Source organism: Halichondria panicea, chromosome 11 (genome assembly GCF_963675165.1).
Source record: "Halichondria panicea chromosome 11, odHalPani1.1, whole genome shotgun sequence".
Classification (NCBI taxonomy): Eukaryota; Metazoa; Porifera; class Demospongiae; order Suberitida; family Halichondriidae; genus Halichondria; species Halichondria panicea.
The window spans coordinates 6,416,946-6,441,508 of NC_087387.1; the positions used below are offsets into that span (position 1 = coordinate 6,416,946).

At 44.2% G+C, this 24,563-nt stretch overlaps 3 protein-coding genes and 1 long non-coding RNA gene across 10 annotated transcripts in view; 2 read left to right on the forward strand and 2 right to left on the reverse strand.

Annotated features, from left to right (window-relative positions):
- Positions 1-24,563, forward strand: part of LOC135344131 (scavenger receptor cysteine-rich domain superfamily protein-like) — a gene marked incomplete in the record, with an annotated part of 804,697 nt that overhangs the window by 443,391 nt on the left and 336,743 nt on the right.
- LOC135344253 (uncharacterized) lies at positions 5,996-6,815 on the reverse strand. 2 transcript variants are annotated; one of them, XR_010397396.1, is made up of 3 exons: positions 6,651-6,815; positions 6,328-6,410; positions 5,996-6,276 (listed from the first exon to the last, which is right to left on the reverse strand). It is a non-coding gene; the product is annotated as an uncharacterized LOC135344253 (long non-coding RNA). The 2 variants fall into 2 exon arrangements; XR_010397397.1 differs by having other exon boundaries at positions 6,328-6,403; positions 6,651-6,812.
- Positions 10,370-24,463, reverse strand: LOC135344145 (transcriptional enhancer factor TEF-1-like). 5 transcript variants are annotated; one of them, XM_064541269.1, is made up of 14 exons: positions 24,186-24,462; positions 23,780-23,840; positions 23,569-23,666; positions 22,243-22,387; positions 21,613-21,677; positions 18,515-18,586; positions 16,715-16,811; positions 16,436-16,545; positions 15,367-15,498; positions 12,484-12,543; positions 12,251-12,421; positions 11,877-12,017; positions 11,145-11,297; positions 10,370-10,692 (listed from the first exon to the last, which is right to left on the reverse strand). In XM_064541269.1, exons 2-14 carry the CDS (start codon positions 23,793-23,795, stop codon positions 10,576-10,578), a joined length of 1,377 nt encoding a protein of 458 aa, XP_064397339.1. In that variant the 5' UTR covers positions 23,796-23,840; positions 24,186-24,462; the 3' UTR covers positions 10,370-10,575. The 5 variants fall into 5 exon arrangements, with proteins under 5 accessions (XP_064397339.1, XP_064397337.1, XP_064397338.1 ...); XM_064541267.1 differs by having other exon boundaries at positions 16,697-16,811; XM_064541268.1 differs by having other exon boundaries at positions 16,715-16,814.
- Positions 23,730-24,563, forward strand: part of LOC135344188 (alpha-parvin-like) — a 59,593-nt gene continuing 58,759 nt past the window's right edge. For both annotated transcript variants that reach the window (XM_064541358.1, XM_064541357.1), the window contains exon 1: positions 23,730-23,739. The gene's annotated coding sequence lies outside the window, so the exon portion shown is untranslated. The remainder of the gene's footprint in view (positions 23,740-24,563) is intronic.

Genomic DNA, 24,563 nt, shown 5'->3' on the forward strand with positions numbered 1-24,563 from the left:
GACTGACTGACTGACTGACTGACTGACTGACTACCTGAGAGACTGAGACTACCTTGAGAGACTGAGACTGTAAGAGAGAGAGACTGTGTACGTTGAGAGAGATTAGACAGACTAGAGACTGACACTGAGGACCCTGAAATAGATTGTGGTGTGCTGCATGCCAGGGAGGCCCCTGAATTTTAATTTTTCTTTTATTTATTTAACCTTTGAGAGACGATACTGTTACTGCCCTGAGAGAGACGCAATGAATGTGTGCGGCTGAGTGGACTGAGGACTGAGGACCCTGAATTTATTTAATTTATTTAATTTTATTTTGACCTTTTTATTTATTTGTTGACCTATTGAGAGACAGTACTAGAGACTGTGAGCTGAGAGAGACTGTACTGAGGGCCCTGAATTTTTATTTTTTTTACTTTTTTACTTTTATTTATCTTTTTATTTTTTTAATTTTTTTTTTATCTCCTCTCGCTTGAGAGGGGGTTAGCCCCACTTAGAGTACGCAAACTGACTGACTAACTGCAATAATTATTATTTTAATTTAGTACTATTTTCAGCTATTTTCAGAATTATTTATTTATTTTGTCATGTTTTTTAAACTTACTATTAGTATCTGCCTGTGTGCGACCAGCATCTACTACCATGTCTCCAACCACCAGGAACACATGCCGATCTCTTTACCAGGTAGTCACAGCCTATTCAAGATCACCAATCCTGCTTTCACACTAGTTGGCTTAAGAACTAGTCGTGCTAGATCTAACACCTCTCTGCCAAGATTTCACCGCCGATCGTCGTCACTGCAATTGCTGTATGCGACTCTACTACTGTCAGGGGGAGACATAGAACCTAACCCAGGTCCCCCCAGGCGTTGGAAGTACCCATGTGGAGTTTGTTTAAATCCTGTTAAGGCAAATCAAAAGGGCATCCAATGCGACAACTGTACCAGCTGGTTGCACACTAGATGCATAGGAATCTCGAACAACACATATGCAGAACTACAACAATCAGATGACCCCTGGTGTTGTCCCAGGTGCCTCAGTGAAGCATTGCCCTTTCAGGACACATCCACCTCAGACTCTATCTTCAACTCCTCGCATCAGCAAAATCCTAACTCGGATACTCCTGACACGCAGGCTATCCCTCCCCCTCACACAGAATATCTCACTGTCCTGCATGCAAACTGCAGAAGCCTTCTCCCCAAGCTTGACCACCTCAAAGCACTTATCTCAGTTAACACCCCCCACATCATATCCATCTGCGAAACCTGGCTAGATGACACAATATCCAATGAAGAGATGGACATTGCCAGCTACACTCTATGTCGCAGGGACAGAGACAGGCATGGAGGTGGTGTTGCAATCTATACCCACGAATCAGTCATGAATACAGTTCACCTAAACCATCCCAGAATTGAATTACTGCTAGTTGACCTCAAGTTGAGAGGAAAGACCATCACCTTTGGAATATACTACAGACCTCCATCATCAGACTCGTCAAACCTTGATGAACTTGAATCCTCACTGGAAGAACTATCAGCACCAAAACTAAGTAACCTTATACTCACTGGTGACTTCAACATTGATCTGATAAGCAACCCAAACCACTCACAACTCTGCTCAATTCAGATCAAGTTCGGCCTCAAGCAGGTAGTCACTTCTCCCACAAGGGAGTCTACTACCTCAACCACACTCATAGACCATATCTACGTGTCTGAACAACTACCCGATATCTCATGCTTTGTTCAACCTCCTGTGCCGGGCTCGGACCACAACACTGTCCTGCTAAGAATAAATAAAATGACCACTCACTCCAGCAAAAATCGCCAACGCAAGATTTGGCTATACAAAAAAGCGAACTTTGATGAAGCTAAGGCCATTCTTCAATGTCTCTCTACTGAGTCCTTCCCCTCGGATGATGTTAACACTCTCTGGACACAATGGCTAGATTTTTTTACACTCACTATGTCTAAAACAATCCCATCCAAAACCATCAAACACAGGCATCGTCTACCTTATCTTACAAACAACCTCATGAATGCTGTTAAAAGAAAACTCAAACTCTTCAAACAAGCTAAGCTACTCAAATCAGAGCTAGCATGGTCCAAGTACACCAGTGCTCGGAACAAAACGTTGGCTGCCCTGAGATCTGCAAAATCCAAATTCTTTAAGTGCCTAGCAGGAAAACTGAATTCCCCTAGAGATTTCTGGTCAGCATACAACAAACTCTCTCCGTCAAAAAACAGGACACCAGCTGAACTGAAAAACAATAATTCTACAGCAACAACCTCGCTCGAAAAAGCTGACATGCTGAACAGTGCATTTGCCTCATTCTTTACCTCACCAACTGCATCCTGCAGTACTCCTGAGGAAATGTCAACACCTAACTGCTCACTCAGTGACATTGAGTGCACCCAAGAGGAAGTCCACCATCTCTTATCTTCTTGCAAACCAAACACTGCCTCCGGTCCGGATGGCATTTCTAGCCAGATGATCCGAGGGACTGCTACTGCTATTTCCCCAACAATCACCAAGATATTCAATAGATCGCTCAAGCAAAGCAGAGTCCCTGACCTGTGGAAAGTCTCCAATGTTACTCCTATTCCGAAGGATGGGGATCCAACTTCTCCTAGCAACTACCGACCGATATCTCTCCTATCATTAATCTCAAAAGCTCTGGAAAGGATTGTACACAAGAGAATCTCAAAGTTCTTATACTCAAACAAGCTCCTGTCAAACTGCCAGTTTGGCTTCAGACCAAAATCTTCAACTCAAGAAGCCCTCCTATCTGTCACTAACGACTGGCACAAACTTCTAGAAAATGATCACCAAGTGGCAACTGTGTTCTTTGACGTCAAGAAAGCATTTGACTCAGTACCCCACCCACAGATCATATCCTCTCTCCAAGTCGTAGGCATTTGTGGCAACCTACTGCATTGGATAAAAGACTATCTTACCAACAGAGAGCAAAGGGTAGTCCTGGAGGGAACTATGTCAGACCCTGTTGCAGTGACCTCAGGTGTCCCACAAGGGTCAATCTTAGGACCGCTATTATTCAACATTTTCATGAACTCAATTGCTAACATCAACCTGTCCACCAATGCCAAACTCATTCTATACGCAGACGATATCCTTCTCTACAAGCCCATAAACTCGACAATTGAAACTCAGGACCTACAGGGAGACGTCAATGAAATAAACTCCTGGATGCAATCTCACGGCCTCACAGCAAACCACTCCAAGACCAAACTGCTTACAATAACTCGCTCTACACGCACTATCCCAATGAATATAGATATAAACAACCATCGGATCTCCCCATGTGATACTGTAAAGTACCTTGGTGTTACTATCAATAATGATCTAAAATGGGCATGTCACATACACAACACCTGCAAGAAGGCCAAACAACATCTTGGCTTCATCCATCGCAAGTTCCATAAATCACCACCTCAGATCAGGAACCAGATCTACCGCACGGCTGTTCTGCCTAAGTTAGACTATTGCGGTGCAGTCTGGGACCCTCATCACCACACAGATATAAAAAAACTGGAAAGCGTCCAAAAATTTGCAGGGAAAATTGTAACGAAGCAGTGGAGGGCAGAATACCCTGACCTGCTTGCCTCCTTAAACTGGAAACCTCTGTCATCTCGAAGGAAAAACCAAAAACTGAAAGTCTGCTTTAATATACTTAATAATTTATCTATAATATCTCCCAATGTTTTCACCCTCCATCCTCGCCCTTCCCCCCGTCACCCTCATAATCAAATTATTTTTAAACCATATGTTAAAACCCTAGCCCATAGACATTCCTTTTTTGTAAGCGTAATCCCCATTTGGAATTCCCTTCCCCTAAATGTTATCAGTAGCCCTAGCCCATCTGCTTTTAAATTATCCCTGTCAAAATTATAGCAATAAGTTAAAATTTTTTCCTTTTTTCTTTTTTTCACTTAAGTACACCTGCACCTGCACCTTTACTTTTTGGTTATGGACTGACTTCATTATTAGCTTCATTTAGCTACCTTGTCATATCCTGTATGCTTCCTCTGCATCAAACATTATAAAAAAAAAAAAAAAAAAAAAGGGGAGGTCCTTTTATAGTGCTGCGGTCACGTGGTATAAGTCAGATATGCCACACCTACTCGGAGGATATGCACCCTATATATCCTCCGCTACCGTGGTTACATACCCCTCGGCTCCGCCTCGGAGTAACCACGGTAGCGGAGGATATATGGGTGCATATCCTCCTCTTAGGTGTGGTATATCCTATACTTATTCTCGAGACAAGAACCGCAAAGTAGTCATTAGATTCGAGGTAAGGTCATTTTTAAGCCGCGGCTATTTCCTGAGATGCAGCCACCTCGCTATTCCGGACTGTAGTCTGAATCCATGCACTGAAACACCTAGAACGGCTGAGCTGTTTTGATGGCGGATAGAATGAGCTCCAGCAGACACATTCATTCTACTTATGTGGCCACAAACCTATCCATTTAAACATGTAACATTCTGCCAGTCAGTAACAATGGAATTGTCCAATAATTATGTTCAATTTGAAAACTCTCAGTAGAAACATACACCGTGACATAGTTGGATTCGAACAGAGGAAACGCTTCAACAAAATAGTTATTTGTATACTGCTCAATTGGAGGGATTATCATCATGAATGGGTCTCCTACGCCATCAATCTGACCACCATACGCATACTGTGCGACCAGTGCTGGAGAAGTAGATTCAATGCTACAGAAACTGTTAATAGGAATTTCAAATTCTCCTCCAGTCTCCTGGAACTCACTGACTGATACCACAGTGTCACAGTTCACAGCTACACTTACTGCTCGGACACTAAGAACACGAATACGTTCACCAGAAGATCTACCCTCGAGAGATGCCACGAGGAATTTTGAGCCCCATGTCACAGTTGGAGGCACTTGTTCAACCAGGTGGTCACAACTGCCTATACCGTTCGGAACCTGAGCACAACCAGATCCACTAAACACAGACAAAGGTTTAAAGCTAGTTGTTTTTGTTCCTCTGAGACCATCAGTATCACTTGCTATCAGATATGTTTCCATACTATTGAGTGTTATTGTTGAGGAATGGAATTTGACAACAGTTCCATTATCACAGGCCACCAACAAAATCATACTAGGAAGGCTACTAGCTAAAACGTCCATAATATTCGTATTCATCCACTGATATTAATTGGAGTGACTGTAAAACTAACATCACTTGACTCAGGGTTTGTGATGACCAGCTGGATTGCTTCTGCACGACTAAGATTTCTAGGGAAACCAACCACAAATTTGTTGCCAGTTGATGAGGTCACATCTATAGTATCCATAGGATTTTACAAGCATAATAGATGTACAAGAATTCATGCAGTCTTACCTGTGACTTGGGCATCGCAAGATGCTTTCTTGTGAGCAAATGTGATTGTAATTATTGACAGGATCAAGGCAGTATTTATGTAGCTCATTATAGCAACTGGGTATACTGATATGAATTCGAAATAGCTATTCAGTGACACAAAATCCATAGTGCATCTATGATATTGATCCATATTCCTGGTATCTGAGCAAGATATGTATGCAAGGTATGTGTGGTATGGGTTGATGTGGTAGGAGTGATATCACTGGTATAAGGTTCCCCCTAACAAGCAATTACCAAGAATTCATCTCTACACAAGCTTCTACTATTAAAGTACAGTGTTTACAGAAAATTGCGAATCAATTAGCAATTACTAACTAGAGCATAAGGATGTTAAGCTATATTAATAGCATTAGGTTATAATTATAACAACACGATTGAATAAGGTACAGCATGTATGACGTAATTAGTTCCCCATTAGCCTCGATCCCAGGCCGAGTTTTCGCTTTTATAACGGTTAGGCGAACAACTGGGCCTGGTACTAGTTGTCTGCGCATGCGTCAAATTTTCATTGTATATTTGTGGTCGGCAAAAATATTTAATAAATTTCAATAATCGAAATTTGTACACAGAAAATGCACAGAGTGAGTACACAAAAGATGCACATAGGGAGCTGCTTCACAAAGGCCTGGGGAGTTGCCAGTTGTGCTGCAGCACAGTTACAGTGACCCAGGGAAACTTCAGGATGATTGAATGCCTTCAAATTACGTTTCAAAAAGATTTAGCAGGCTGCTGGACTTCTGTGATTCTAGGCCCCAACTCGTAACTCAGTTAAATTTTGCTTGAGAAAACGTAGATTCTCTTGATGTCTCTGAGCTACCCAGCAACGCTCGAATGAGCAGGTCATACTCCAGTCCTGTGAGTATAGGACAATATTAAAAGAAACCAAAGACGGTTAAACCCTTACCTCAAACTGTCCAGTCTCGTCCGTTAGTATAGCCAAGAGGAGCACTGTTGGGATATCTGGATATTAGCCATTGCTCCTAGATCCTGTACAGAGAAGTAGACATTTTAAATACGTGTAGATCTATACATAATTATTAAATTTCTCGGTTATAGTGTCATTGTCGACGAGCTGATGATGGCAGCACCAAGTTCTCTAGCTCACACTCTTCACTTGATCCACCATATTAATGATGAAACTATAGTCTACCTACGTACCGGTAGATCTTGCCAAACATGAACAAGACTTGATAGCATAGCCATAGGGCCCACACAAAAATATCTGACCTTAACAAGCTTGACAAAGCTTTATACCTCTTCCCTTGTTGTTCAGTCTTCAGAATAAGCTTCAGAGAAGAGAGAAGCTTCAGCTAAGAGCCATTCTTCCCAATAATGATAAAACGGGAACTGACTTCTAGTACACGATAGTACACGAATATAAATGTCACAAAAGTGAACGAGAATATCCATTCGTCAGAATCTGACAAACGACTGGCGCATGCGCAGACAACTAGTACCAGGCCCAGTTGTTCGCCTCCGTTATAAAAGCGAAAACTCGGCCTGGGATCGAGGCTAGTTCCCCATATGCATAGTGTGGACGATATGAACCAGTTTATTGCATACTGAATGTTTCTCGCTAACATTTCAATATCTGCTACCTCGCCGTATTCACGTGCATAACCTCTCAACCCACTAACTCCATTTTGGCCCCTTCAATCCATTCAATCCAGCCACACCCACTACCTTAATGAAACCCGTCTCTTTTTCAAATAATGGCTGTAATATGCAGGGATGTTTTCGGCCGCCTCTAAGTATTCGTGGAACTGGCGTGGTCGACTTGTGTGGTACTGTGGTTTGCAGTGCATTTGCAACAGAGATTTGTTTGACAACAAACCACTTGTGAGCTTGTACTTTTAATTAGGGCTAAACTGAAAGATTTAGCGTAGTTAAATAATTTCGGCCATTTCTACAAAATTAATACAAGACAGAACTTAATAAGGACAAGTTGGGGTTGTCGAGGACTCAACTTGATTATGAGCTGATTGAGACTTGCAGTGCACTTACTAAGTAAAAAATTGCCATGTATAGATATGTACCTTATTTTCCTACTTTTCTAGCATTCTTGAAAAGCTTGGATAATCATCATGCATGTCCTTATAGCTCTGTGGTTGCATAATCATGTCCTTATAGCTCTGCACTGTAAAAAATGATGTGTGGTTTTGACGCAGAGTGCGTGGCTATTGTGGCAAACATGCGTTTTTTCTTGCGTTTTTTCCTAATAATTGCCACAATAATCACGCACTTGCGTCAAAACCACACACCATTTTTTACAGTGTGTGGTTGCATAATCATGTCCTTATAGCTCTGTGGTTGCATAATCATGCATGTCCTTATCCTTTCCCGTTAGCCGCACACAATCTGGAAAATCTGGAACACTTTAGTTTGCATCTGAGCCCAACCCACCAAATTAGCTTGATGTTATCTCCGCCCCCAATGAAGTGGCTAATGGCTTGTAGAGATGGGCGTGGGTCAATGGCTGTGCACAAACTAACCATCGATTTTATGCCTTGCTGCTGCCTCGATGGAAGTATGTGTGGCCTTTAAAAGCTGCACTCTGGTCAACTAAGCTGCTTAGCAAGCATGTAGACTATTGTAGAGCTTGTGTCCACTTGTGAAGTGCCTGTGTACACAAATGGCTTGCTGCTTCCTCTTCGAAAATATTCTATGGCTACCAAGATAGTCCAGAGGGTCTACCAATGGATACTACTCAGTCCTACATGCTGTCTAGCTTGTTTTAAACCTTTTTTTTTAAGTGTCCTAATTGAACAGCTCAGCAGAACATCAAAGGATAATCGCATTCATGATACTATCCAATCTACCACAGAATCCAATATCATGCAACATTCACAAGTTTATAGCACGCTCCCTCCCAGATTGTTGTTGTAAAATTTACAACATTTTGACCGGTAAAGGAATATAGCTCTGTGGTTGCATAATCATGCATGTCCTTATAGCTCTGTGGTTGCAACTGTGCAAGATTGTAAAACTATAGTACAGCATTTGTGGCCATGCATGCATCCCATAGCTCCTCCTTACCATCTCCCCTCCTCTCAGCTAATTACCCTGAGGAGGTGGTGGTCTCCCTCCCTGCATGCATCCCATAGCTCCTCCTTACCATCTCCCCTCCTCTCAGCTAATTACCCTGAGGAGGTGGTGGCCTCCCTCCCTGCATGCATCCCATAGCTAACTGCACTTCATATAGCATGCACTTGTATATATTCTGTATGAGCAAAAAATCCCAATATAGAGAAGCGGACGAAATCCCTGGACCCCTATATATAGACAATACATGAACCATGCAGTCCTCTTCCCTTTCCTTCCGGCCTTGTACAGCTGCTGTTATTGTTATAGAAGCCATGCATAATGTTTCCTCCCTGTAATTATAGGCTTTCATTGTGGTCACTTTAGGGGTAGATAGTTACTATGGTGAAACCTCGTGCATGCACATGAGTGGTTGAGAAGCCGCGCGGAGCACTACTATAGTCTAGCTATAGCTATAATAGCAAAATGCATCATCAGCATATCGTCTCTGTCGCTAATTATAAGTGCATGCATGGATGCTGTAGTTATCACTGATTTCTTGTTTCTACGCTTTTTGGTGCTTTCCCTGCCAACGTTTCACATTTCAATAGTCATGTCAATCTTCAAGTTATGCTCAATATTTGTACAAAAGAGTGAACACTGCCTATACTCTGTCTAGGCTGCAAGCACTGTATCATAGTATACAATTATACATGAGTTAAGCTGCTTTAGGATGGCTCTGTTGGCAGGAGTGCTTTGCTCGCAGACAGGTGTCAGGTGGTGGTGCCACCGGCTGGAACACATCAGCCCCAATATTAGTAGAGTTCCAGTCATTGGAGGGGTTGGTCTGTGCTGTGAGTAGCCATGTGGTCAGAATACGGGGCTCTTTAGTGCAGGGGTCCAGTTGGTACTGTCCCGACCATCCTGTAGTGCTGTATGAACTTCCAGTGCAGTTGTTCCAAGTCACTGTCCAGCCCAGGCTGTTACCGTCGGTGTCATAGCGACCTGTCAGGTCATACGTTTTGTCTGCAATTCCCACTGCTGTTTCATACTTGCCATGGAGCATTCCATCTCTAGCTGCAGTTATATTCATGCAAGATCCCAGCTCATTGAACCATTTTCCTACAAGTCTGCCTGCACTCCTTACTGCCATGGTCTCTTTCCTGTGACTAGTATACTGAAAGACTGGCTATATAGATATAGTGTGTAGTTTTAATATTCACATAGATGATAATTATATTTTAGACTGCGCATGTGTAGTCTCATAATTTAGCCGCCCTCTCCCTGGCCTTTTTTATTAATAGGGCGCAACGTAAACAAATCTGATTGGTCTGCACTGTATAGCAGAATGATTTTGACACTTCGAATAAACTCTGCATTGACTGGCGGCAAATTTTGTACGAACAATCCATTTGAAATTAATGTCAGATTTTTAAATATTCGGACAGCTCAGGATAGTGACGTTGAATCGATTTTCACTTCAATACAAAATATACGCCATCATACAAAAATCACTCTCATTCTTTTCCAATACAAAAGTCTGGGGGTTCAAACTTACTTCCTGTAACCGCTTCTGTTGCCACGCCTTTGAATTGAAGTTTATAGAAAGGGTCACAAATATTATATATACTGTGCGTATAAACTGCATGAGTCTGACCATAGTGGTCTGACACCCTATATATCACATGCCTGAGTCTGACCATAGTGGTCTGACACCCTATATATCACATGCATGCATTTAATAACTGTACATGTGAATTTACATTTCACCGCGAGTTTCATCTGACGTACTGATCACGTAAATGATAGTCATACGTGCATGGACCGACTATTAATCATTCACGTGGGCATTAATCAAGAAATTATTTTGTACTTGCAGATAATTGGAATTGAGTTCTCATTATCTAATATTAATGCGTCATTCATCGAGTTATTAAAAGATTATACTTTTAATATCAATGGTTACAGGAAATGATCGTGTAATTAATGGTGATCTGAACTACAATAAAAATCTACAACGTGTGTGTGTGTTAAATCAGGAGCGGAAAAGATACTTTCTTTAAACAGACAATAAACATAAAATGTTGCCAGAGGGCAAAGTTCGCGTCTACAAGTGTGTGGGCATGTGCAGCTAGTTCTCCTTGATAAGTCTGTACACTCTATGCTTGGGTCCGTCGTCATTGGTTACGACCTCAAAGACGTACGCCAGACAGAGTAGCGTGTCTTGAGTGTCACGATTGGTCACCACCTGGAGAGGTAACAAAGAGAGAGTGAAGGAGAGACGAGCGGAATGTACAGGAAATAACACCAATGCATACTAATAGCCAGCCACAGTCATGACTACCGTATAGCGGGTAATTTTCGTGGGGTAAAATATTCGTCATTTTCGTGGGCAAGTTGACCATTTTAACGCAGGCATGGCTTACCAGAACGAAGGAATGCAGTGCAGGCAACGAGACTAAACGAAATTTTTGCTCACGAAAACCACTGTTTCTCGAGTTGAACGAATTTTTTACCCCACGAAACTTACCCGCTATACGGAATTATTGGTTATGCTACTGCATGTACATGCATGTATAATTATAACCGGCAAATAATTAGGAAGAAACGGGAAAAGCATGTAATAATTATTGCAGCCTTAAATCCTCATTGTTCAGAATATTCAACAACGACCAGTTAAGGCCCTATGGTTACATGTACCTGTAGAATGGTGAAGTTCTCTAGTACGCTGTTCATCATGTACTTCTCTGGCAAGTGCTTGAGGCGATGGATGAAGCTCACCATGTAGTCACACATGGGCGAGCGGTTGATACGAAACACAAACCGTCCATTGTCAAATCGAGAGTACTCCGTCTGTGTGTGTGGTGTGGGGGCATATGTGTGTGTGTAGGGGCATGTGTGTGTGTGTGTGTGTGGGCGTGTGTGTAGGGGGGTTGTAATCAAAATTCTGCTGCTTAGCTTGCAGTTCCATGCAATGCTTGAGTAATTATTATGTGACACAGTACACTACTCACAGTACTAGCGATAGAATCAAGATGTAGTATCCCACTAGCAACTTTGAATTTTTTTATTTACAAGCAATGCCTACCTACCAGCATCGAAGGGTCTAGATTTGCTTTAATGGGTGGCAGCACAGACAGTTTCCAAACTAAGTTAGGCGTTTTGGTTTCTAATTCCTCTCCTTTGTCTATGATCATGCAAACTAAGTAATAAAAAAAAGTGAGTGGTAACTGCATGGAGTCACATGAGCTAAATGTTGTTAATCTGTTGCCTACAACCGTTGCCGGCAACAGATTGCCTGAACGTTGCCTGGTGTACGGTGGCCTTAAGAACTAAGAACACTATATGCACAATATACACAGACAGTAGAGAAATTGCATACATTTATTTATATATACAGGATAATTCTGACCCCTCCCCCTAACAACGCACCTCGACCTTCTCGACGACTTGTTTTCCAAATGAGCAGACCTTTGTTGAACACGAGATGGTCATGTTCTCACTGCACTCGTACTGACTGGTCACACCATAGAATGCACTGGTCTCGTCCAACAACACTGTGTTCAGGTCAGCCTGGAGGGGGGTGGGGTGAATGGGCAGAGTGAGGGGGTGGGCTATGAATATACTGTGTTTACCAGCTACTAATGTAGACCGTGTATATTTCGAGGGTACAAAAAATGTTTGCAGATTTCGCTGAATAAGCATGTACTGAGAACAATTTAATATCGCATGCACAGAAAGGCTGCTATTCCGCGAAAATGTATCCGCCCACACCACTCACACACACACACGCCCACACAGCATACCCAGAACTTGACGAGGAAGAAGCGATCCTGGGGTCCCTTATCATACAAGTCCTTGAGGCCGCCATTCTTCTCTGGGAACTTGTCCTGAATGTGGCGAATATCCACTGCCTCCATCCCTGGGTCCATGAAGCTTGTGCTGGCGTCAATGTTGACAAACTCATGCTTCTTGTCCTGTGAGGGGTGTGTGTGTGGGCGTGAGTGTGTGTGTGAGGGTGTGGAGTGTGTGTACTTACAGGGTCTGTTTCACTCTTTGTTTTGTCAACGAATGCAACAAACTCGACCATCTTAAGAGGCTGCACGGAAACAATCAACCATTAACACAAATACCATTAGTCTATGTGCATGTAATAATTAGCTGACATGGAATATTGTACAACAGATGAACTGAAGGATCACGTTATGATTACACAAAATCAGTGAATGTATAATTGTAACCCTATCCATGCACGCAATGCTCAGTACTAACGAGCGACTGACTACATGCATGCAATGCTCAGTACCAACGAGCGACTGACTACATGCACGCAATGCTCAGTACCAACGAGCGACTGACTACATGCACGCAATGCTCAGTACCAACGAGCGACTGACTACATGCACGCAATGCTCAGTACTAACGAGCGACTGACTACATGCATGCAATGCTCAGTACCAACGAGCGACTGACTACATGCACGCAATGCTCAGTACCAACGAGCGACTGACTACATGCACGCAATGCTCAGTACTAACGAGCGACTGACTACATGCACGCAATGCTCAGTACCAACGAGCGACTGACTACATGCATGCAATGCTCAGTACCAACGAGCGACTGACTACATGCACGCAATGCTCAGTACCAACGAGCGACTGACTACATGCACGCAATGCTCAGTACTAACGAGCGACTGACTACATGCACGCAATGCTCAGTACCAACGAGCGACTGACTACATGCACGCAATGCTCAGTACCAACGAGCGACTGACTACATGCACGCAATGCTCAGTACCAACGAGCGACTGACTACATGCACGCAATGCTCAGTACCAACGAGCGACTGACTACATGCACGCAATGCTCAGTACTAACGAGCGACTGACTACATGCACGCAATGCTCAGTACCAACGAGCGACTGACTACATGCGCGCAATGCTCAGTACCAACGAGCGACTGACTACATGCGCGCAATGCTCAGTACCAACGAGCGACTGACTACATGCGCGCAATGCTCAGTACCAACGAGCGACTGACTACATGCGCGCAATGCTCAGTACTAACGAGCGACTGACTACATGCGCGCAATGCTCAGTACCAACGAGCGACTGACTACATGCGCGCAATGCTCAGTACCAACGAGCGACTGACTACATGCGCGCAATGCTCAGTACTAACGAGCGACTGACTACATGCGCGCAATGCTCAGTACTAACGAGCGACTGACTACATGCGCGCAATGCTCAGTACCAACGAGCGACTGACTACATGCATGCAATGCTCAGTACCAACGAGCGACTGACTACATGCACGCAATGCTCAGTACCAACGAGCGACTGACTACATGCACGCAATGCTCAGTACTAACGAGCGACTGACTACATGCACGCAATGCTCAGTACCAACGAGCGACTGACTACATGCACGCAATGCTCAGTACCAACGAGCGACTGACTACATGCACGCAATGCTCAGTACCAACGAGCGACTGACTACATGCACGCAATGCTCAGTACCAACGAGCGACTGACTACATGCACGCAATGCTCAGTACTAACGAGCGACTGACTACATGCGCGCAATGCTCAGTACCAATGAGCGACTGACTACATGCGCGCAATGCTCAGTACCAACGAGCGACTGACTACATGCGCGCAATGCTCAGTACTAACGAGCGACTGACTACATGCGCGCAATGCTCAGTACTAACGAGCGACTGACTACATGCGCGCAATGCTCAGTACCAACGAGCGACTGACTACATGCGCGCAATGCTCAGTACCAACGAGCGACTGACTACATGCACGCAATGCTCAGTACTAACGAGCGACTGACTACATGCACGCAATGCTCAGTACTAACGAGCGACTGACTACATGCACGCAATGCTCAGTACTAACGAGCGACTGACTACATGCACGCAATGCTCAGTACTAACGAGCGACTGACTACATGCACGCAATGCTCAGTACCAACGAGCGACTGACTACATGCACGCAATGCTCAGTACCAACGAGCGACTGACTACATGCACGCAATGCTCAGTACCAACGAGCGACTGACTACATGCACGCAATGCTCAGTACCAACGAGCGACTGACTACATGCACGCAATGCTCAGTACCAACGAGCGACTGACTACATGCACGCAATGATCAGTACTAACGAGCGACTGACTACATGCACGCAATGATCAGTACTAACGAGCGACTGACTACATGCACGCAATGCTCAGTACTAACGAGCGACTGACTACATGCACGCAATGCTCAGTACCAACGAGCGACTGACTACATGCACGCAATGCTCAGTACCAACGAGCGACTGACTACATGCACGCAATGCTCAGTACCAACGAGCGACTGACTACATGCACGCAATGATCAGTACTAACGAGCGACTGACTACATGCACGCAATGCTCAGTACCAACGAGCGACTGACTACATGCACGCAATGCTCAGTACCAACGAGCGACTGACTACATGCACGCAATGCTCAGTACTAACGAGCGACTGACTACATGCACGCAATGCTCAGTACCAACGAGCGACTGACTACATGCACGCAATGCTCAGTACCAACGAGCGACTGACTACATGCACGCAATGCTCAGTACCAACGAGCGACTGACTACATGCACGCAATGATCAGTACCAACGAGCGACTGACTACATGCACGCAATGCTCAGTACCAACGAGCGACTGACTACATGCACGCAATGCTCAGTACTAACGAGCGACTGACTACATGCACGCAATGCTCAGTACTAACGAGCTACTGACTACATGCACGCAATGCTCAGTACTAACGAGCGACTGACTACATGCGTGTAGAGCTCTTCCTATAAGGGCAGCCAATCAATTAACAATGAGTGACAGTGTGGACGAGGGTCTGGCTTGACTGATGCACTCACGAGATTAGGGGGTGGTATGTTGGGAGGTGTGGGCTGCTCCACTAGGTGAGGGGGGGCGAACTGTTGCTCTGGGTGACTAGCCATGGAGTTAGGGATGCCAAAATGACCACCACCAGCTTGAGGGTTCCATATCTGATGGGAGGAGGTTAGTGTATGTAAGATATTCCAATCACACAAATAGAGTTCTACAAAATGCACCTTTAATTTTAACAATTATTACTATTCAAGTTACGAGCTTTCAAAGTTACCCACACACCACCACACTGACCATAGCTGCTAGTTCCCTACCACACTGACCATAGCTGCTAGTTGCCTACCACACTGACCATAGCTGCTAGTTGCCTACCACACTGACCATAGCTGCTAGTTCCCTACCACACTGACCATAGCTAGCTAGTTGCCTACCACACTGACCATAGCTGCTAGTTGCCTACCACACTCACCATAGCTGCTAGTTGCCTACCACACTCACCATAGCTGCTAGTTGCCTACCACACTCACCATAGCTGCTAGTTGCCTACCACACTGACCATAGCTAGCTAGTTCTCTACCACACTGACCATAGCTGCTAGTTGCCTACCACACTGACCATAGCTGCTAGTTCCCTACCACACGGACCATAGCCTCACTGGTATCGCTAGTTCCCTAGCACACTCACCATAGCTGCTAGTTGCCTACCACACTCACCATAGCTAGCTAGTTGCCTACCACACTCACCATAGCTGCTAGTTCCCTACCACACTCACCATAGCTAGCTAGTTGCCTACCACAACTCACCATAGCTGCTAGTTGCCTACCACACTCACCATAGCTGCTAGTTGCCTACCACACACCATAGCTGCTAGTTGCCTACCACACTCACCATAGCTAGCTAGTTGCCTACCACACTCACCATAGCTAGCTAGTTGCCTACCACACTCACCATAGCTGCTAGTTGCCTACCACACTGACCATAGCTGCTAGTTCCCTACCACACTCACCATAGCTAGCTAGTTGCCTACCACACTCACCATAGCTAGCTAGTTGCCTACCACACTCACCATAGCTGCTAGTTCCCTACCACACTCACCATAGCTGCTGGGTTGAGTAGTTCATGTTTGACAACGACAGGGTTAGAGTTGGGTGCCCCCACCGGGGGGCTGAGCATGGTATGCATGGGCACTGCATTGCCTGCTATACCTGGACGAGGGAGAAGCACGATAACAAGGATCCAGCAAATGTATTGACAGGGTTACCTGTAAACTGTCTATAATAATGCAAAGCAACTAGACACATTTTTATGTGATTTAAAACGGCACTTGCACGCTACAAATGTATTTTCTCCACTTGCCTGGAGTGCCAAACATACGTGATGACGCAGTGTTTTGTAGTATGGAGGCGGAGACAATCTGAGCAGAGGACATAGCAGAGAGGCCGGCTAGAGCCTTGTCTCGGGCCGCCTGGTCCTGCTTGAGGGGGCATGTGTGGGTGTGTGGTGTGGGCGGGGGTAAGGTTATATTGATTCAACATGTGGGAAAAATTAATTATTTAAAGACAATCAACATTCGTACTTTGAAAACTTTGATGAATCAATAAAAAGATCTGCAAACCTTACTAGAGAAAATATAGGTCTACCACTAGCTACAGTGCACACAGAGGGACAACACTATAGGCTCTGTACACTAGCTACAGTGCACACAGTGGGACCACACTATAGGCTCTGTACACTAGCTACAGTGCACACAGTGGGACCACACTATAGGCTCTGTACACTAGCTACAGTGGACACGGTGGGACCACACTATAGGCTCTGTACACTAGCTACAGTGGACACGGTGGGACCACACTATAGGCTCTGTACACTAGCTACAGTGGACACGGTGGGACCACACTATAGGCTCTGTACACTAGCTACAGTGGACACGGTGGGACCACACTATAGGCTCTGTACACTAGCTACAGTGCGCACGGTGGGACCACACTATAGGCTCTGTACACTAGCTACAGTGCGCACGGTGGGACCACACTATAGGCTCTGTACACTAGCTACAGTGCACACGGTGGGACCACACTATAGGCTCTGTACACTAGCTACAGTGCACACGGTGGGACCACACTATAGGCTCTGTACACTAGCTACAGTGCACACAGTGGGACCACACTATAGGCTCTGTACACTAGCTACAGTGCACACAGTGGGACCACACTATAGGCTCTGTACACTAGCTACAGTGCACACAGTGGGACCACACTATAGGCTCTGTACACTAGCTACAGTGCACACAGTGGGACCACACTATAGGCTCTGTACACTAGCTACAGTGCACACAGTGGACCACACTATAGGCTCTGTACACTAGCTACAGTGCACACAGTGGGACCACACTATAGGCTCTGTACACACTGCAGAGTTCAGCGTTATTTCTAGCGAGAGGGTTATACTTGAAAGGAGGTAATATCATACCATGAGGGAGTGTTTTGGTGGCGTAGTATCACCATGGCAACTAATTAGCCGCTGGGCTTGCTACAATCATCCCAGGCACTCCCACAAACCACTTAATGGATTGACTTAATTACAGCCACCACACTAAAGCAATTAGTGGAGTCCTATTAAACATGTGCGGACTTCTGAGCATGTTAGTCGTAGAATGTGGTTGCTATGCTATTATACTGCATAGCAACCACAGATGGGGGGAGATATTCGATACTCTAGCTAGCTAGTGAAATATAAACCTTCCTCAATAATTGTTGAGTGCATGTAAGAGAATTCAACTGTGCTCTTGAGTGGATTAACGGTGATATCTTGCAGGGGGGTTATACGAGGGCAAAGGTCAGTAAGTTATAGGGAAGCTGTACAATACATCACAACCACCTCTCAATTGAAATACCACACACACTATTATTATCATAAACCACAATTAAATGTCAGTACACAAGGTTCAACCACACTTCACCCAGGGATGTGCCCACACTGGTCGGTGGTGGTGGTCGGTACTAACCACCTCTTAGGCTATTGAAAAACATAAATTCCTGAGATAGAGGATTGAATAGCCACTTATAGACAAGTCTGGACACATTCTTGTATGTGTATGTGAAGTGATATCTGCTACTATTAGCGTGATCATGTGACTCATAGCTCACGCCCACTCGTTGGTTGGTGGATACGTACATTGTAGACTTTTATCTTGCCCTGGATCTCACGAGACTTCTTCCGAGCCAGTACTTGAATATGACTGGAGACCTGTGTGTGTGGGTGTGTGTGTGAGGTGTGTGGAGGGTGTGTGGAGGGTGTGTGTGTGTGTGTGTGTGTGTGTGTGTGTGTGTGTGTGTGTGTGTGTGTGTGTGTGTGTGTGTGTGTGGTGTGTGTGTGTGTGTGTGTGTGTGTGTGGTGTGTGTGTGTGTGGGGGGGGGGGTACATATGCTAAACACTACATATGCCCAAGAGCTACAGAATGCAATTATCTCGAGGGCTCTTAAGATATTTACAATGTAGCCACCATGGCATGTTGACACAAACCCACACGCCCACTCACACACACAGTGGAAATGACTACCAAACAACAAGACATGCTCTAAATTCCTATTAGACAAATACAAACATTTTTGGGTCAAAAACTTTCAGGAATTATAAGCAGTCACTTGTGGGACTGTCCAATTATGAGCTGGTCTCATTCCTGGAGACACCATTCTGCCCAATGCTTGCCAACTTGGAAACCTGATCAGTTCACCACATTCCAAGCAAGGATATACATTACCACACAGCACAGGGCTTCTAGATATTGACCAACTCCATTACACAAATAACATTTTTGTGGAGCCAAGTCATTGGTGAAATATTGCTATGACAATTTTGGAATTGTTAGATCTAAGACTGTGATAAGCACCTAAACAGGAAGAGCCACTTAATCCTCCCCCCACACAATATAACATCACCCGCCAGCACAACGTGTTCACCTCACTTGAAATGCAAGAGCAAACATAAGTGGGACCACACTATAGGCTCTGTACACTAGCTACAGTGCACACAGTGGGACCACACTATAGGCTCTGTACACTAGCTACAGTGCACACAGTGGGACCACACTATAGGCTCTGTACACTAGCTACAGTGCACACAGTGGGACCACACTATAGGCTCTGTACACTAGCTACAGTGCACACAGTGGGACCACACTATAGGCTCTGTACACACTGCTGGTCAGTTAGAGCAGCGTAACTGCTTTTTACTTTTACTAAAGTGAGGTGAACTCAACATGCCCCCCCCCCTCACACTATGAGACCATCCTCTACAGTCCCCCCCCACACTATGAGACCATCCTCTACAGTCCCCCCCCCCCCCACACTATGAGACCATCCTCTACAGTCCCCCCCCCCACACTATGAGACCATCCTCTACAGTCCCCCCCCCCACACTATGAGACCATCCTCTACAGTCCCCCCCCCCCCCCCCCACACTATGAGACCATCCTCTACAGTCCCCCCCCCCCACACTATGAGACCATCCTCTACAGTCCCCCCCCCCCCACACTATGAGACCATCCTCTACAGTCCCCCCCCCCCACACTATGAGACCATCCTCTACAGTCCCCCCCCCCCCACACTATGAGACCATCCTCTACAGTCCCCCCCCCCACACTATGAGACCATCCTCTACAGTCCCCCCCCCACACTATGAGACCATCCTCTCTATAGCTATTAGGTTGTGGTTGTTGTATTACACACACAAGATCTATCACATTACACACACCCACACACACAGTCAATACTGCACGCACGCACTGACTTCCCCTGAGCTAGACAACATGCCTAAAAGCTTTGAAATACCTCTGAAAATTTTGCACATTTAAACATACCAAAACAAGCTAGAGCTATAATTATAATTATTATAAAATACACGCTAATGTGCTTTGCAACTTTGCATAAAGTTATTATCTAATTAGTGATATTCATTTAGGGCATATTAAAAATGTGTGTATTAACTCTTGCAGCGTTGACTGGACTGTAAGTGCGTTTGGCTTGTAACAACGTCTCATGGAATGTGCCGCCAATGTTGCCATGGTTACAGGCAAAGGGCCAAGACAACACCTAACACACACTTACTGACAATGATATGGCAAGCGTGACTACAAGATATAGCCAGAGGCAAGATATGGACAGAGGGGATAACAAAAATTTAAACTACCGTTGAGAATGCAAGGGTTAATCGATAGCGAATGACACTGTACAAGCATTGGTTGCATCCTCATGCTCACTCTTAGTGTGTCTTTCGATTGCGAAAACTCGCCATTTGCGATCGAAAGAACTGCCCACGCATCTGAAACCCCAGTACAGTACATGCACCCCAGTACAGTACATGAACCCTATACAGTACATGAACCCTATACAGTACATGAACCCTATACAGTACATGAACCCTATACAGTACATGAACCCTATACAGTACATGAACCCTATACAGTACATGAACCCTATACAGTACATGAACCCCAGTACAGTACATGCAAATATTCCACATATAAATTAAGTATGTTGATGACTACAAAGCTACTAGCTCTATTCTAATATCATCACGGGCAATTTAGCACATATTCAATTGTTGAGAGCAATTCCAAGAATTCAGGGCAAAATGTCATGCCCACTGACTACCGTAAAATTAGCAGACACATGCGTAATTAAACACCAAAGCAACATTCTAATTGAATTACACCAATCCTCCAAACAACTCGTGTATAATCATCAGAGCACGTCAATGGATCGTACGCGAATAACAAAATGCTCTGAATTACAGTAAAAGCAGTTGTCATAAATTATAATGAAGGCACTTGTATGGTTACAATAAATTGGAATTCCCACAAGTTAACCACAGGTCTAGGAAACAACAATTACAATATTTAGTTACACCAACACAACTACTGTCCGACAGTATAGTTGCTGTAGACATGTGCATACTACAATCACAATAATCATGATTATGCAGCAGCTCTTTCACTATCTAAATAGAATGCCACAGAGTGGGTAAAGCCACGGCTGCCTGGAGAGGGAAGTTGAGGTCGTTCTAAAGTGGTCAGTTGTTTTAATAGAGTAGCAAACAAAGGTAGTGATGTGTGGGCGTGCGTGGGGGTGTGTGGAATGTGCTAGCTAGCGAGGGAACCAACGTCAGTAACCAGTCAAGCGTGGACAATAGCCGGCAGCTAACAATTAAATAAAGTGCCTAAAAATTTCAAAATGGCAGCCACAAGTGACACAGTCTGACAGCTAGGCACTCACTTGTTTTCGAGTTCTCTGCTTGCCAGTTCTTAGCTTGATGTAGCGTGCAATGAGCTCGTTACGTCCTGTGTGTGTGTGTGGGCAGAGTGTGGAGTGAGGGTGTGTGATAAGTGTGTGATGAAAGGGAAATTTCAAACACATTATTATATCAAGACACACTAACTATTCCATACACACACTGGACGTATTACATCAAAATGTTTTGTGAGCATCGAATGAAGTGAATTTTGCGAGTTTTTCATTTAAAATCCCCCAAACCATCAAACAGTACTAGCATAACTACCAACCTAGGCCAGGGGACGCGTGTTAGACAAGTTAGAGCCAAGAGATAATATTCTAGTCACGTGACAGAGGGTTCATGTACAAATACTCGTGTTTATACAGCTCAGAATAGTGACGGATGTAGAACTATAATTATTACACATCATTTCGAATTAAACAAACAACTTTTCCATACGAAAATAACCCGCTATACAGACCACCCCCTGTTACTATTATGGAATGAGAAAAATCAGCAAAAAATTTGACCAGTTTATTACTTAGATATAAGTACTGAGTGTAAGTTTCTATTTTGCAAAGCGAACAACTCTCAATTCTCGCTAGTAATATATATACGCCCACACCACTTACCATACATCTTGCCTTCGTCTGATAGGATGATTTTCCTGCGACCACATGGCGGGTATATTGCTAGGGCTTCTTGAAACGCCTGCTCTATATCGGGAGACCACACCCCCTCAGCATCGTTGCCTGTCTCGTCCACACCCTCTCCAGCCTGTGACATTAGTGGAGTGGGCGGTAAACACGTTATAACTGCTTTCGCGACACTAAGTTATGAACAATAAAAGTTGGCTATGAAAGAAAAACAGGCCTGCAATTTTGAAACTTCATAGCCAACGTTTTTCTTCCTTTCACAGGCCAGAAATATCTCTTTAGGGGCTCAATGAACATGCAAGTACTAGCTAGCTGACAAGCTTAGTGAAAAGCAACATCATGATATTATGAGAAAAATAAATACAGAATACATGACTGTACATGTACATGCATACGATTTAATTCACGTTAATATAACAACTACACTGCAACTATAACTGTTGTTAGCCCACAGAATAGAAGGAAACAGTTATTCGTCGCTTGGAATAATTATCACTGTCAGAGGAACAACTTAAAAGTTATGTATAAGTTTATTTTCCATTCACAGGGATCAGAATTCCCAGAAGAACGCACACACACACGTACGGTAGTACACGCACTGATATCATTATTATACCAGACTGAAACAACAAGATTGGAGCGACTGTTGTGCTAAACTTACCAAGGTGTCATAAACTGAAGAGCAGTTGATAATACGTGGCAGTTAACAAGTATGTGGAGTATGACACTTAAGATAGCCTAACACTGAAAATGGCATGTGTTTCTTCAAGTTGACAATTACAAAATAATGGTCTGTATTTACTAAACAGCTAGTCCACTAGACACTGTCTATATTGTAACCATCATGTTTCAATCTGTGACCTGTGGGCCAGAAATTGTCACTTGTCCTATTGTTCGATAAAAGCAGTAGACAAAATTCTGTTTCACGCAAAAACATAACTAATTGTCATTCATGAAAGATTCACGAAATTAAAGCTACAAATCAAAAAATTAATAGTACAAAAAGCCACTTCTTCTTCTTCTATAAATCACGCTAAGTAGGGACATAATTAAAGCACCTTGGTAATTTAATTTTGTGATTACAGCTGGAGCCATACAAATGCTCTCACCCTCCTCTGTATAAAACATCCTCTCTTGAATTCAAACCGTGCGTGCGTGTAATACTGTACAACAGTATAAAAGCCACTTCTTTATTGAGATCAACTGCTATAAATTACGCTTGAGTCTTATCCCTAGCTCTAATTAACCGTGATGACAACCCATAGTGCCCCCCCCCTTCTAAACATGTGTGCTTGTGTGTACCTGCTGATTGGCCGCTGCTCCGACTTGTCCGTCCATGTTAGTGGGTGTGGCTCCCATCATATCCTTGGGCTGTGTGCCTGCAATAGGCTCCATAGTGGCTGCAGTGAGGAGGGAAATATTCAATAAGTAATAAATAATAATTATTATAGAGAATGCACGTGAGATAATAATTACAGCCATTGCTACGATCGCCACATCAACACACCCGGACCTTTGAAAGGATCCATATTAAATAATAGCGAGGGGAAGTTGTTGGCAGAATTGCACTGGAACTGCAGAGATGTAATAATACACATTAATATGCAAGCTACACACACACACACACACACACACACCCACACACACACACTGCAAAGATTGTACGCTAGTCGTGCATTTAATAAGAGAGCTTTGATAATGTGCAGGACAGAGGTATGCATGACCATGCAGCAATGCAGGACAGCTTGCAACCTCCAAGCTATTAGACTAACCACTGCCATGCCAGCACTGAAACACTCCCCTATATATAAACTATACCAACCAGTACTGCAAGTTGGCTAGCTAGCTGGATACAAACAGAACATTCACTCGTCCATTCATCGTTCATTCAATCCATCGATAATCTATATACCACATACCTTGAAGTCCTGGTTGATATGTGTTGGCAGTCTGGTATTTCAAATACACGCTTGTCACTATGTGTTCTGAGGGTCACACTCTTGTAGCGCAGTACACAAGCACTCAAAGAATTTGTGTAGTAATGTCGATCAAATAAAAGCGCTTCTGGAATCTTTGGTATGCTTTACTCGCTATCTGGGCAAATTCTTGACAATTTTCTTTCACATTCTTCGGCTCTGATTGTCTTGAGGTAAAAATCTCGCCTCTTAGAATTACAAGAATGGGAAACACGCAGAGACGGCCCCACCTACCTGCTAATAATAATACCTTTCCATAAGGGGCTGTATAAATTCACTGTATGTCGACAAATTTAATTAGGAAATGACGTCATGCATAAC

Bases quoted from the DNA above. Each gene is read 5' to 3' on its own strand.
- LOC135344145 (XM_064541266.1), bottom strand. The intron at 21,678-22,242 runs GTAAGTGGTGTG...ACACACACACAG, and splicing joins AGACGAAGGCAAGATGTATG to GACGTAACGAGCTCATTGCA. The intron at 12,018-12,250 runs GTATGCTGTGTG...ACCCCCCTCCAG, and splicing joins TCTTCCTCGTCAAGTTCTGG to GCTGACCTGAACACAGTGTT.